The sequence below is a fragment of the Lipotes vexillifer genome, unplaced genomic scaffold (assembly GCF_000442215.2).
Source record: "Lipotes vexillifer unplaced genomic scaffold, Lipotes_vexillifer_v1.1 scaffold252, whole genome shotgun sequence".
Taxonomy (NCBI): domain Eukaryota; kingdom Metazoa; phylum Chordata; class Mammalia; order Artiodactyla; family Lipotidae; genus Lipotes; species Lipotes vexillifer.
Genome location: NW_006773367.1, coordinates 1,155,473 through 1,170,502, shown reverse-complemented (window position 1 = coordinate 1,170,502; position 15,030 = coordinate 1,155,473). Strand labels below are relative to the sequence as shown.

At 43.4% G+C, this 15,030-nt stretch overlaps 1 protein-coding gene across 3 annotated transcripts in view; it reads right to left on the bottom strand.

Moving 5' to 3' along the window:
- The window catches only part of DAPK1 (death associated protein kinase 1), a 211,746-nt gene that overhangs the window by 104,287 nt on the left and 92,429 nt on the right, over positions 1–15,030 (bottom strand). For all 3 annotated transcript variants that reach the window (XM_007448280.1, XM_007448279.1, XM_007448281.1), the window contains one exon: positions 290–511. In XM_007448280.1, coding sequence (XP_007448342.1) covers positions 290–511 — 222 coding nt within the window. The remainder of the gene's footprint in view (positions 1–289; positions 512–15,030) is intronic.

The following is a 15,030-nucleotide window of genomic DNA, read 5'->3' as shown; positions in this document are numbered from 1 at the left end:
AGCCTAAAGCTTAACATGAAACTCAAAACACAGACGACCTCGTGACAAAGGAGGAAGAACCCCAAGATTGGGGACCCACCTGCAAATCAAGTGGGACCACATCAATGGAAGCTGCTGCAGAATTACTCCAGATAACTGCAGCCAGCCTCACAGCGCACCACCCACTGCAGTTCTCGAACCTGGCAAAGCCAAGTCAATCCCTGACGAGGCTCCGGGACTGGTCACTGCGCGGTCCAGCTGCCGGGGAGCCTGCAGCCCACCCTCCTCCCCGCCCATCCACAGCACTCACAGTTCCAGGATCAGGATGACGTCCGTCTTGTTCTCATAAACCTCGTGCAGGGTGATGACGTTGGGGTGCTGGATCTCCTTCAGGATGCTGACCTCCCTCTCGATATCCTCACGGCTCACGCCCCGCCGGCTGGATTTGGTCCTCCTCTTCCTGATGAATTTGGCGGCATACTGTAGGCCGGTGCTTTTCTCACGGCATTTCTTCACGACTGCAAACTGTCCACTGAAGAGAGAAGGCAGAAGAGGTCCCAGGTCATTTATACATTCTTTATTGTTCACTAAAACCCATGTTTGGGCAAGGATGTGGCCCCATGCCTGTGGTGGGGGGGGGGGGGGGGGAGGCCGCAGGGGGAGGACAACAGGATTACAAATAGGAAAGTCCAAATTGTGGGAAATTAACAAATTCAACAGAGAAATCTCTTCTATATTTCAGTTCCATTAAGCCTGTCTCTTTAAGAACATTGTTGCAAAGAACAAAAATTTATTTTCTTGAATTAAATGTTATTAATTGGTAATATGCCCCCATTTCTCTGCCCTCCTCCTTCTCCCCCATTTCAGATTCAGGGGCCACAGGAAGGGGCTCCCTCCTGTCTGACCTCATTTCCTTGTTCTTATCCTGTATGTCTAGGAAAGCAAGGGATCGGGACCAACAGAAAAATATATAGGGCCCTGCCTTCAATGACGTATTTCTAGCACCAATATTTGTCAACTGAAACACTCAAAACAACAACAAACAATACAGATATACCTCATTTTATTGTGCTTCATAGATATTTTTACAATTTGAAGGTTTCTGGCAACCCAGTATTAAGTCTATTGGCTCCGTTTTTCCAACAGCATTTGCTCACTTGGTGTCTGTGTCACATTTTGGTAATTCTTGCAATATTTCAAACTTTTTGATTATTGTTATATTTGTTATGGTAATCTGTGGTCAGTGACCTTTGATATTATCCCTGAAAAAAGATTACAACTCGTTGAAGGCTCAGATGATTGTTAGCGTTTTTTGGCAATAAATTATTTGCTAACTAAGGTATCTACATTGTTTTGTTTTAGATAAAATGCTATTGCACACCTAACAGACTAGAGGATAGTATAAACATAACTTTTATATGCATTGGGAAACCAAAAAAATGCCTGTGACTCACTTTATTGAAATATTTGCTGCATTGCCGTGGTCTGGAACTGAACCTGTGATGTCTCTGAGTCTGCCTGTGTATATTTTGTTCACACTTCAGGGACTGATAAGTCACATGACCTAAGTGAGACCTTTTGGAGGATGTGAGACAAAGATTTTTTTCTGAGACACTTTGACCCCCCAAAACTGCTGCCAGTCATCTTATGACCACTCTTGATCTAAAGTAACGGCAAAGCTGGTAAAAGGAAAGAAACCAGTAACACTGCAGTAACACCGTGGAGTGGCTGGATCAACCTTAGCCGGAAGTTATCTGCCTTTAGATTTTTCAGCAAAAACCCAATAAAATTCCCTTTACCACTAACACCAGTTTGATTTGGGTTTTTTATTTCTTGCAGAGGAAAGCATCCTAAATTCGACAGCAAGCAACCAGAGTCTCCTATCCACATATAAAAGAATATAATAACAGAGCTTGACAAAATATAGTAAAGCGACTATGTAAGCAGCTGAAATCTTGAGAAGCAAGTAGGCTACCCTGAAAGTAATGGAAGGATGCTTCCTGTGTCAATGGTGGCACCTTCACTTCCTCCCTAACACCCTAGTGCCCAGGGGCCATCCACCCATCACAGGATCTGTATATTTCTTGGCACCTTCTAGGGAACTGCTATGTGGAGAATTATCCCAGTTATTTCTAGCTAGTTTTATTCCCCTCACATGAAGACAAAAGGGAGATAGAAAAATCAATTTAAGGTTAATATTTTGATGTTAAAGAATCGATACTTTAAAACGTTACTCATTTACTTTGGCAGCGGGAGGCCAGTGAAGAAAAAATACATAATGAAGGATTATTTTTATAGCAGTGTCCATTTTTCTGCATGACAGCTTATTAATACCATCTTTCCCCCTGCAGCAGGATAGCAGAGAAGCTGAAGAATAAATCACATCGGAACACTAGCACCTATTGCCCGTAAACCCACAACCTTAAAGAGTCATGGGATCTGTTATGACTTTATTACAACCATTTCCTGATTTCTCTGGGGAGTGAAGAACTGGGTTTTCTCTCTGGTGGGGGGTGGGAGGTGAACAGCAGAGATGGGGCTTATGGAGGAAAGAGGAAAAACAGCCTGAATACAAAACAAAGTTAGTTACTGCTTTACAGAGGCCAGTGAAGTGGTGCTTGTATCCCCTCTCCTCTCAAAGACAGTACCATGTCCTCACTGAGTGCTCTCAAGGGGCCCCAGGCCAGCCCAGGACCCCCAACCCATAGCCACCCATGCTTCCAGGAGCTGGGCCTTGCACATATCTTGCGGTCACAGTCACTTGTCTCAGGGGCTGTAAAGGCAGACTCAAGGCAAACTCAGTGGTTTGAATCACACTGCTTTAAAAAACAAAAGCAAAGAGTCAAAAGCCTGTTGAGTGCAAGCCTAAACTCAAAGACTATCCCGAATGTGTTTTCACTGCCAAATGTTCCATGCTGACCTTTTTTTTTTTTTTAAAAGTTTTGGACATTCTTTTTTTTGTTAAGCTAAACTTAAAAAAAAAAATTATTTATTTATGGCTGCGTTGGGTCTTCGTTGCTGCGCGCAGGCTTTCTCTAGTTGCGGCGAGCGGGGGCTACTCTTCATTGAGGTGTGCAGGCTTCTCATTGCAGCGGCTTCTCCTGTTGCGGAGCGCGGGCTCTAGGCACCCTGGCTCAGCAGTTGTAGCTCGCCGGCTCTAAAGCACAGGCTCAGTAGTTGTGGCCCATGGGCTTAGCTGCTCCGCGGCATATGGGATCTTCCCGGACCAGGGCTCGAAGCCGTGTCCCCTGCACTGGCAGGCGGATTCTTAACCACTGTGCCACCAGGAAAACCCTTCATGTTGACCTTTGATGCTTTTAATTATGGGAAGTGAGAGCATCAGGCCTCCCAACCCTAAGGGCTGGGTTCAGGCATGGTTCTGAACGTCCTATGTGTCGAGGCGAGTGGCGTGTGCACAGATCTAAGCTGACCATGTTGCCCAGGTTTGCAGCGAAACATCTGGAACCCATCCCCTCACCAAATCATTGATCCCCCACTCACACTTTAGGGTCCCCTCATGAGGGGTGCTGGTGGGAGAGGAGGGGCCGGCAGGTGGGAAAGGCCCCCGCGCAGGAGAGAATGTGATTCTAGTGCCCCACGGCAGCATGCTAGTGTTCTGGATAACCCTGGCTGCAGAGGGTCAGATGAGGGTGTAGAACAATTTTGGAAAACACCTTTTAGACTTATCTCAATGTTGTCTCTTTAAAGACACTTTTCCTTATTTATTGCCAATTCTTGAACAATCTGCCTCCCCACTCCCTTGCTCCGACCAGTGCTCCACCCCTGAGTCCACAGGGAACCTCATACCCCTCTGTGGCACCTGCTGTTTCCTGTTTCTTGCCCATTTCCACCCCTCCCAAGACCATAATCCCTTCAGGACCGAGGGCTGTCGGGTGCATCTTCTATCCCCGAGGCCCCTGGTGCAGAGCCCCGCCAGGAGCCCATGCACAATGCTGATGTCCTGCTCTTGAATTCTGAATCTATAACCCTAAAAACCAGAGGTGCTAAACTGAAGCTGCCTCACTGTAATTCCATAGAGCCATGGAGCCGTGAGGGGCTCAGACTGCCTGAATTTGAATGCCTAGTAGCTGCGTATCTGTGGGCTTACTTAACCTACTTAACCACTCTGCCTCACTTTCCTTACCTGTAAAGTGGGTACAATATAGTGCCTACCTGGGAGGGTTGTTGGGATGGAGGGAGCAGGAATAAATGAGCTAAGATGGGTCAAGTGGTTAGAACAGTTCCTGGCAATAGTAAATCTTCAGTAACTGTGAGGTATTTTCTTCCAAAACTGGAGGATTTTTTGTTATTTTTTAATTTATTTCTTGGCTGCGTTGGGTCTTCATTGCTGCGTGTGGGCTTTCTCTAGTTGTGGTGAGCGGGGGCAACTTTTCTTTGCTGTACACGTGTTTCTCACTGTGGTGGCTTCTCTTGCTGTGGAGCATGGGCTCTAGGCATGTGGGCTTCAGTAGTTGTGGCACGCAGGCTCAGTAGTTGTGGCTCACGGGCTCTAGAGCGCAGGTTCAGTAGTTGTGGCACACAGGCTTAGTTGCTCCGTAGCCTGTGGGATCTTCCCAGACCAGGGCTCGAACCCGTGCCCCTGCATTGGCAGGCAGATTCTTAACCACTGCGCCACCAGGGAAGTCCCGCAAACTGGAGTTATTGTCATTAGCTCACGGTTGCTCAAATCTCAAAGTGCTGCAGTATTACCCCCAAAATGTCACCTCTCAGGACTGCCCGGGGGAAGAGAGCCCTAAAAGGAAAAGCAACACAAAACACACACACAGCAGGGGGATACTCTGTTAAAGTATGTAAAACTGCTGCTAAATCTGGAGGCTGGCTCCAGTCTTCCAACACAGCCTCCTGTCTCCCTTCTTCTCACTGCCCCACCCCGAGGGAGAGGAGCTGCTCAGGACTCCTCTGGTCCCTGAAGCTGGCTGCACTCAGCGCCTGGGAAGAGGATGGAGTCCCAGCTGAGCCATATGCAAGGCCCACGGGGAGGGGCTTGGTGTGACTCAGTGACGCTCGTCGGGCATTTCCACAGGGCCACCTCCTCAGGCGACCAGCAGGCTGAGGACAGACTCCTCGGAGAAGACATTCTTCTCTAACACAGTGATTTGCTTTGCAAGGCCTAATTCCAGTTGGGCTGTCGGTTAACTGCTGCTGCCATCCTTCCCTACCTGGGTGCCTGGCCCCCGTCTCCCTCACGCCTACATTCCACCCTGCATTTGGCCACATTGGGGGAAAGTCCTCTTCTCCAACACCAGCCCCCCAACTGAAAAGACAATTTGCTTGGGATTTTTGTGGCAAGGGCTTTCAAATTGTGGGCTCCCAGAGCAACATCCTCCTCCAGCTTCCAGGGTGAGCTCTGGGCAGGAGAGTAAGCACACACAGAGAAGCCAGGCCACCACTGCTGCCCACTTGGGGGACTGCTTGTTGATCCAGCCCCCCTCCCGTGACAAACAAACGAGGCTCCTCAGTGAATGATGCCCACACAGGCTGTGGTGACGGTTCCGTGGATGGGGAATGTACCTTCCTCACTAGTAAACAAAAACTCAATGTATATTATCATTTAAACTTGACGAAACAGAGTACAGGCTACCCTCATTTTTTGTGGGATCCATATTTGTGAATTCACTTACCCCCTAAAATTTATTTTTAAACGAAAAAATCAATACTCGCAGTACTTTTGTGGTCATTTGTGGATTTGAATAGCCAGATGTGCATGTTCCCAGCTGAGCTCGGGCAAGGCCACACTCTGCCTTCCTTTTTCAGCTCTCACACAGTAAACAGTGTCCACTTTACAGTCTGTTTAGTGCCCTGGTTGTTTGTTTTAGTTTGGTTTGGTTTTTTTTTTAAATTGCATTTTGTGTTTTTTGTTTGTGGTTTCGCTATTTAAATGGTCCCTAAACATGGCTTTGAAGTGCTGTCCACAAGCATGGATGCTATGGTGCACCTTACAGAGAAAACGTGTGCTAGATAAGCGGTGCTGGCTGTGAGTTCACTGTTAGTGAATCAACGAAATATATTAAATAAGGTACCTTTAAAAAGAAACACACAGCAAACAAGGTTATGCACTGATCTGTTGATGAAAATGTGACCAGAGGCTCACCGGTACCTAACCTTGTATGTCCTCCAGAACCAATGGTTCAGTATCCATTAATTCAGTGTTTGTGATGAATTTATAGAACATACCACAATGAGAATTAACTGTGTGTCATTTTTAAAAACTCTACTAACATTCCGTCACTTAATAACTGACAGTTTGCTGCACTAGGTACAGATGGCCACACTCATTTTAAAATGAAAACTTTCACTTCAATGTAATAAACATTTATTAAGCTCTACTGGTCAGATGAGTATAAAAAGAAGGAGACCCATCCTTGCATTAAAGAATTACCTACTTAATGTGATTTTATACATAATCACAAATTTTATTAAAAAGAGAAAACTTAGAGGACAGACAGCAGAAGCAAGAAAAACTACAGTCTTGCATCCTGTGGAACAAAGACCACATTCACAGAAAGACAGACAAGGTGAAAAGGCAGAGGGCTATGTACCAGATGTAGGAACAAGATAAAACCCCAGAAAAACAACTAAATGAAATGGAGATAGGCAATCTTCCAGAAAAAGAATTCAGAATAATGATAATGAAGATGATCCAGCACCTCGGAAAAAGAATGGAGGCAAAGATCGAGAAGATGCAAGAAATGTTTAACAAAAATCTAGAAAAATTAAAGAACAAACAAACAGAGTTGAACAATACAATAACTGAAATGAAAAATACACTAGAAGGAATCAATAGCAGAATAACTCAGACAGAAGAACGGATAAGTGATCTGGAGGACAGAATGGTGAAATTCAGTGCCGTGGAACAGAATAAAGAAAAAAGAATGAAAAGAAATGAAGACAGACTAAGAGACCTCTGAGACAACATTAAACGCAACAACGTTTGCATTATAGGAGTCCCAGAAGGAGAAGAGAGAGAGAAAGGACCCAAGAAAATATTTCAAGAGATTACACTCAAAAACTTCCCTAACATGGGAAAGGAAGTAGCCAACCAAGTCCAGGAAGCGCAGAGAGTCCCAGGCAAGATAAACCCAAGGAGAAACACACCGAGACACATAGTAATCAAATTGGCAAAAATTAAAGACAAAGAAAAATTATTGGGCTTCCCTGGTGGTGCAGTGGTTGAGAATCTGCCTGCTAATGCAGGGGACACAGGTTTGAGCCCTGGTCTGGGAAGATCCCACATGCCATGGCGCAACTAGGCCCATGAGCCACAACTACTGAGCCTGTGCGTCTGGAACCTGTGCTCTGCAAAAAGAGAGGCCGCGATACTGAGAGGCCTGTGCACCGCGATGAAGAGTGGCTCCCGCTTGCTACAACTAGAGAAAGCCCTCGCACAGAAACGAAGACCCAACACAGCAAAAATAAATAAATAAATGACTAAACTCCTGCCCCCAACATCTTAAAAAGAAAAAAAAAAAAGAAAGAAAAATTATTGAAAGCAGCAAGGGAAGAACGACAAAAAACATACAAGGGAACTCCCATAAGGTTAACAGCTGATTTCTCAGCAGACACTCTACAAGCCAGAAGGGACTGGCATAATATACTTCAAGTGATGAAAGGGAAGAACCTACAACCAAGATTACTCTACCCAGCAAGGATCTCAATGGAGAAATCAAAAGCTTTACAGACAAGCTAAGAGAATTCAGCACCACCAAACCAGCTCTACAACAAATGCTAAAGGAACTTCTCTAAGTGGGAAACACAAGAGAAGAAAAGGACCTACAAAAACAAACCCAAAACAATTAAGAAAATAGTAATAGGAACATAAATATCAATAATTACCTTAAACGTGAATGGATTAAATGCTCCAACCAAAAGACACAGGCTTGCTGAATGGATACAAAAACAAGACCCATATATATGCTGTCTACAAGAGACCCACTTCAGACCTAGGGACACATACAGACTGAAAGTGAGGGGATGGAAAAAGATATTCCATGCAAATGGAAATCAAAAGAAAGCTGGAGTAGCAATACTCATATCAGATGAAATACAGTTTAAAGTACAGAATGTTACAAGAGACAAGGAAGGACACTCCATAATTAATGATCAGGTGATCAATCCAAGAAGAAGATATAACAATTATAAATATTATGCACCCAACATAGGAGCACCTCAATACATTAGGCAACTGCTAACAGCTATAAAAGAGGATATCGACAGTAACACGATAATACTGGGGGACTTTAACACCTCACTTAACACCAATGGACAGATCATCCAAACAGAAAATTAATAAGGAAACAAAGCTTTAAATGACACAATACAGCAGAGAGATTTAATTGATATTTATACGACGTTCCATCCAAAAACAGCAGATTACACTTTCTTCTCAAGTGCACACGGAACATTCTCCAGGATAGATCACATCTTAGGTAACAAATCAAGCCTCAGTAAATTTAAGAAAATTGAAATCATATCAAGAATCATTTCTGATCACAATGCTATGAGATTAGGTATCAATTACAGGGAAAAAAACGTAAAAAACAAAAACACGTAGAGGCTAAACAATACGTTACTAAATAACCAAGAGATCACTTAAGAAATCAAAGAGGAAATCAGAAAATACCTAGAGACAAATGACAATGAAAACACGAAGATCCAAAACCTATGGCATGCAGCAAAAGCAGTTCTAAGAGGGAAGTTTATGGCTATACCAATCCTACCTCAAGAAACAACAAACATTTCAAATAAACAATCTAACATTACACCTAAAGGAACTAGAGAAAGAAGAACAAACAAAACCCAAAGTTAGTAGAAGGAAAGAATTCATAAAGATCAGAGCAAAAATAAATGAAATAGAAACAAAGAAAACAATAGTAAAGATCAATAAAACCAAAAGCTGGTTCTTTGAGGAGATAAACAAAATTGATAAACCATTAGCTAGAGAAATCAAGAAAAAGAGGGAAAGGACTCAAATCATTAAAATTAGAAATGAAAAAGGAGAAGTTACAACAGACTGCAGAAATACAAAGCATCCTAAGAGACTACTACAAGCGACTCAATGCAATAAAATGGACAACCTGGAAGAAATGGACAAATTTTTAGAAAGGTATAACCTTACAAGACTGAACCAGGAAGAAATAGAAAATATGAACAGACCAATCAAAAGTAATGAAATTGAAACTGTGATTAAAGATCTTCCAACAAACAAAAGTCCAGGACCATCTGGCTTCACAGGTGAATTCTATCAAACATTTAGAGAAGAGCTAACACCCAGCCTTCTCAAACTCTTCCAAAAAATTTCAGAGGAAGGAAAACTCCCAAACTCATTCTATGAGGCCACCATCACCCTGATACCAAAACCAGACAAAGATACTACAAAAAAAGAAAACTACAGACCAATATCACTGATGAATATAGATGCAAAAAACCTCAACAAAATACTAGCAAACAGAATCCAACAACACATTAAAAGGATCATACACCATGATCAAATGGAACTTATCCCAGGGATGAAAGGATTGTTCAATATATGCAAATCAGTCAATGTGATACACCATATTAACAGACTGAAGGATAAAAACCATATGATCATCTCAATAGATACAGTAAAAGCTTTTGACAAAATTCAACACCCATTTATGATAAAAACTCTCCAGAAAGTGGGCATAGAGGGAACCTTCCTCAACATAATAAAGGCCATATATGACAAACCCACAGCAAACATCATTCTCAATGGTGAAAAACTGAAAGCATTTCCTCTATGATCAGGAACAAGACAAGGATGTCCACTCTCACTACTATTATTCAACATAGTTTTGGAAGTCCTAGCCACGTCAGTCAGGGAAGAAAAAGAAATCAAAGGAATACAAATTGGAAAAGAAGAAGTAAAACTCTCACTGTTTGCAGATGACATGATACTATATAGAGAGAATCCTAAAGATGCTACCAGAAAACTACTAGAGCTAATCAATCACTTTGGTAAAGTTGCAGGATACAAAATTAATGCACAGAAATCTCTTGCATTCTTATACACTAATGATGAAAAATCTGAAAAAGAAATTAAGGAAACACTCCCATTTACCACTGCAACAAAAAGAATAAAATACCTAGGAATAAACCTACCTAGGGAGACAAAAGACCTGTATGCAGAAAACTATAAGACACTGATGACAGAAATTAAAGATGATACCACAGATGGAGAGATATACCATGTTCTTGGATTGGAAGAATCAATATTGTGAAAATGACTACACTACCCAAAACCATCTACAGATTCAATGCAATCCCTATCAAATTACCAATGGCATTTTTTACAGAACTAGAACAAAAACTCTTAAAATTTGTATGGAGACACAAAATACCCTGAATAGCCAAAGCAGTCTTGAGGGAAAAAAACGGAGCTGGAGGAATCAGACGCCCTGGCTTCAGATTATACTACAAAGCTACAGTAATCAAGACAGTATGGTACTGGCACAAAAACAGAAATATAGATCAATGGAACAGGATAGAATACCCAGAGATAAACCCACACACCTATGGTCAACTAATCTATGACAAAGGAGGCAAGGATATACAATGGAAAAAAGACAGTCTCTTCAATAAGCGGTGCTTGGTAAACTGGACAGCTACATGTAAAAGAATGAAATTAGAACACTCCCTAACACCACACACAAAAATAAACTCAAAAAAAAAAAAAAAAAAAAAAGAGGGAAAAACTTTAGCTAAAAGGAGCAAAGCTTCATATAAAAACACCTAATCTAATTTCCAATGTGATTTTTTTGTCTAATTTACCAATATATGTAATTTAAACAGTACCCTTGTAGTCACTCAGTGAACTGTATCCAGGATGCTATGCAAGGCATTTTACACGTATTCTCTTATTAATAACCACAACTATGAGATTCACATTATCACTGTCTCTTCTATCAATGAGAAAACCAAGCCTCAAAGAGATTTTAAAAATCGCCCCAAATCATTCAGCAAGTAAACTGCATAATTGAGAAATGAATTCAAACCCAAGTGCACTTGCCTCCAAAGCTCTATTCACTGAGCACAGTTGCTGTGCTGGGCTTGTGTCCAGTTTGTCTGAGATACAAGCCACTCCTGTGAAGTCACAGACAGGACTGGAGTATCATTCAGGAAAGAGTTTTGTGAGGGCAAGGCAAAGAGAGGGGCCTTGTGGTTAAGTAAGTTTGGGCAATGCAGCCTCCTCCTCCCCACTGACAACTCAGACAGTGTTTTAATTAGCTGAAACCATGGCTTTAACATGCTCAGAGGGGCTCTGCAATAAAAAAAGAGAACCCTGTTTGTATGTGTGCTTAGGAAACATGATACTAACAATAAGAAAGAACCACAGAAGGTTCATTCTCAAGGTCAGCACACAAGGATCACACACAGTTGGGGAAGCATTTGTGTATATTTCACTGCTCATTAAAAATAAACTTATTGTGGGACTTCCTTAGTGGTCCAGTGGTAAAGCCTTCCAATGCAGGGGACGCGGGTACAATCCCTGGTCAGGAAACTAAGATCCAACATGCTGCAGGGCAACTGAGCCAGTGCACCTCAACTAGAGAGAGAAAACCCGCACGCCACAACTAGAGAGAAACCCACGTGCTGCAACGAAAGATCCTGCATACCACAATGAAGATCCCACGTGCCACAACTAAGACCCCATGCAGCCAAAAATAATACATACATACATAAATAAACCTGTTTTAGTTTGTTTTTTAGTAAGGATTTTATCTTATTTTATCTTAGCTGGGTTGGGTCTTCGTTTGCTGTGTGTGAGTGGGTGCTACCCTTCGTTGTGGTGAGTGGGCTTCTTACTGCAGTGGCTTCTCTTTTTGTGGCGCACAGGCTGTGGGCGTATGGGCTTCAGTAGTTGCAGCACGTGGGCTCCATAGTTGTGGCACATGGGCCCTAGAGCGCAGGCTCAGTAGTTGTGGCACTTAGTTGCTCCACGGCATGTGGGATATTCCTGGACCAGGGATCGAACCTGTGTCCCCTGCACTGGCAGGCGGATTCTTAACCACTGTGCCACCAGGGAAGTCCCCAGGTTTTGTTTTCAAATTTATTTCTCTGTGGCAGTTTTGCTCTCACTTGGGGAAAGACTGGATGGACACACAAAGTCAGAGAAAATGCTGCATTTAGAATGAAGAGCAAACTGGCTGGAGTGACAATTTTTTCTACCTTATGGGTTGGTACCTACCCTAGGGCCTGACATTTTCATCACCGACCTTGATCCAGACACTACATTTGAACAAGCTCCCACCAAGGAAGGTGGGTGCAGATTCAAAAACAGGGACTAAAACAGGGTGTAATTTTTTCTTTGATTCTAAATATGTATCTACCCAGTGCATATGATAGTTAAAATTATTTTTGGTAACTATTTATGATTGTGACTTCCCCACATTAATGCTGGAAACAGATCTGGATTGAATCAAACAGCTGATCAGTTCCATCTCTCCCCTCCTCCCAAGATTTGCAAAAAGGTTTTCAATTAACACAAAATAATTTTTACTTTTGAATTCATATATCAAGCCCGTGGCAAAATTTTAGTGCTGGTTTATGGGTCATCTATTTTTCTTGAAGAGCTGCATTCTGAGAGTGGCATTGACTCAAATCCTGCTAGAATACTGAAATTACAGGTCTTATATAAGAGGTGAGGTGACAAAAAAGATTTTTCAAGGATGAGTTAACATTTGATAATAATTCACATTTATGGCAGGGGATACAAACCCCAAAGTGTTTATAGAATAAGGGAGGGAGAAGCATGTAACGCTATAATATAGAAAGGGCCACAAACAGGACATAGCCACTCAGGGCCACTCCAGGGGAGAGGGTGAGGTCAGGAGGCCCAGGACTCCTGAAGGCTGGGCTCCAGCAAGGAGAGGAAGAAAGTGTGTGTTGGAGGGACGCTTCCAAGACCAGGAAGAGCGTGACCCGAGGCAGGGAGGCATGAAAGAGCCTGCATAATATTTCTGAGGGAGGAGGAAGTGATGGGGGAGGTATGAGGGATCCCCACAATCATGGCCCTGCCCAGAGTGGAGCAATGCCAGCCCCAACTCTGCCAACAACATGGGAAAGCAGGGACCTCGCTGAGCCTCAGTTTCCACATCTGTGCAAGGGCAATGGCAACATGAAATGAGGCCACTCATGTGAGTGCAGCACATCAAGAACATGCAAAGAATGAAAATTAGTATGCTGTCTCAGCTTCAGATTTCTCAAAGAAGCCAAGATGGTAGTATTTCAGAGGCTGAAAAGCAGCACCTAATTTCTTCTTGGCATTTTTCTTTCCAACATCTTTGAAATCTGAGTGTTAAGTCTCTACATTTTTTTTTCCCCATTAGGACTCAACAAAGCTATTTTCATTTTGGGTGGGACCTATTTGATTTTCCCCCCTTGGTTCCTAAAGGACCTTGTGGCTTTGTTTGTATGCTGAAGTTTTACCCTGTGGGTAGGTGACGGGAAGCAGATTGCATTTTGTAAAGATGGCCTCAGCCATATCTTCTATCTCACGTGCTCTTCCGCAGTGTGGCCCTGCCTCTCCCATCATCCTGGTCCCCTGGAATCTGAGCGTTGCTTGATCACTAGAATGAGGCAGGGTTGATTCTGGGGTTTCTGCCTGGGTTGCTCAGCATGCACATTCTTCGGAGCTCCCTCTGGGAACCCAGCCACCATGCTGGGAGAAGCCCAAGCTCTTTGGAGAGGCCATGTGGATGTGTTCCCGTCAATAGCTCCAGCTGGGCTGACAGGAGCTTTAAAAGGCCAGCCGGGAGATTGGTTTAAGATGGCGGAGTAGAGGATGTGCGCTCACTTCTTCTGGCAAGAGCACCAGAATCACAACTAACTGCTGAACAATCATCGACAGGAAGACACTGGAACTCACCAAAAAAGATACCCCACATCCAAAGACAAAGGAGAAGCCACAGTGAGATGGTAGGAGGGGCGCAATCACAATAAAATCAAATCCCATAACTGCTGGATGGGTGACTCACAGACTGGAGAACACTTATACCACAGAAGTCCACCCACCAGAGTGAGGGTTCTGAGCCCCATGTCAGGCTTCCCAATTTGAGGGTCCAGCAACGGGAGGAGGAATTCCTAGAGAAACAGACTTTGAAGGCTAATGGGATTTGATTGTAGGACTTCTACAAGACTGGGGGAAACAGACTCCACTCTTGGAGGGCACACACAAAGTAGTGTGTGCATCAGGACCCAGGGGAAGGAGCAGTGACCCTATAGAAGACTGAACCAGATCTACCTGCTAGTGTTGGAGGGTCTCCTGCAGAGGCGGCAGGGGTGGCTGTGGCTCACCGTGGGGACAAGGACACTGGCAGCAGAAGTTCTGGGAAGTACTCCTTGGCGTGAGCCCTCCCACAGTCCGCCATTAGCCCCACCGAAGAGCCGGGTAGGCTCCAGTGTTGGGTCGCCTCAGGCCAAAGAACCAACAGGGATGGAACCCAGCCCCACCCATCAGCAGACAAGCGGATTAAAGTTTTACTGAGCTCTGCCCACCAAAGAAACACCCAGCTCTACCCACCACCAGTCCCTCCCATCAGGAAACTTGCACAAGGCTCTTAGATAGACTTATCCACCAGAGGACAGACATCAGAAGCAAGGACTACAATCCTGCAGCCTGTGAGGAAAAAAAACCACATTCACAGAGAGATAGACAAGATAAAAAGGCAGAGGGCTAAGTACGAGATAAAGGAACAAGACAAAACCCCAGAAAGACAACTAAATGAAGTGGAGATAGGCAACTTTGCACAAAAAGAATTCAGAATAATGACAGTGAAATGTTTCTTGTAAACAAGAAATGTTTAACAAAGATCTAGAAGAAATAAAGAACAAACACCTAGAAAAATTAAAGAACAAACAAACAGAGATGAACAATACAATAACAGAAGTGAAAAATACGCTAGAAGCAATCAGCAGCAGAATAACTGAGGTAGAAGAATGAATAAGTGACCTGGAAGACAGAATCATGGAATTCACTGCAACAGAACAGAATAAAGAAAAAAGAATGAAAAG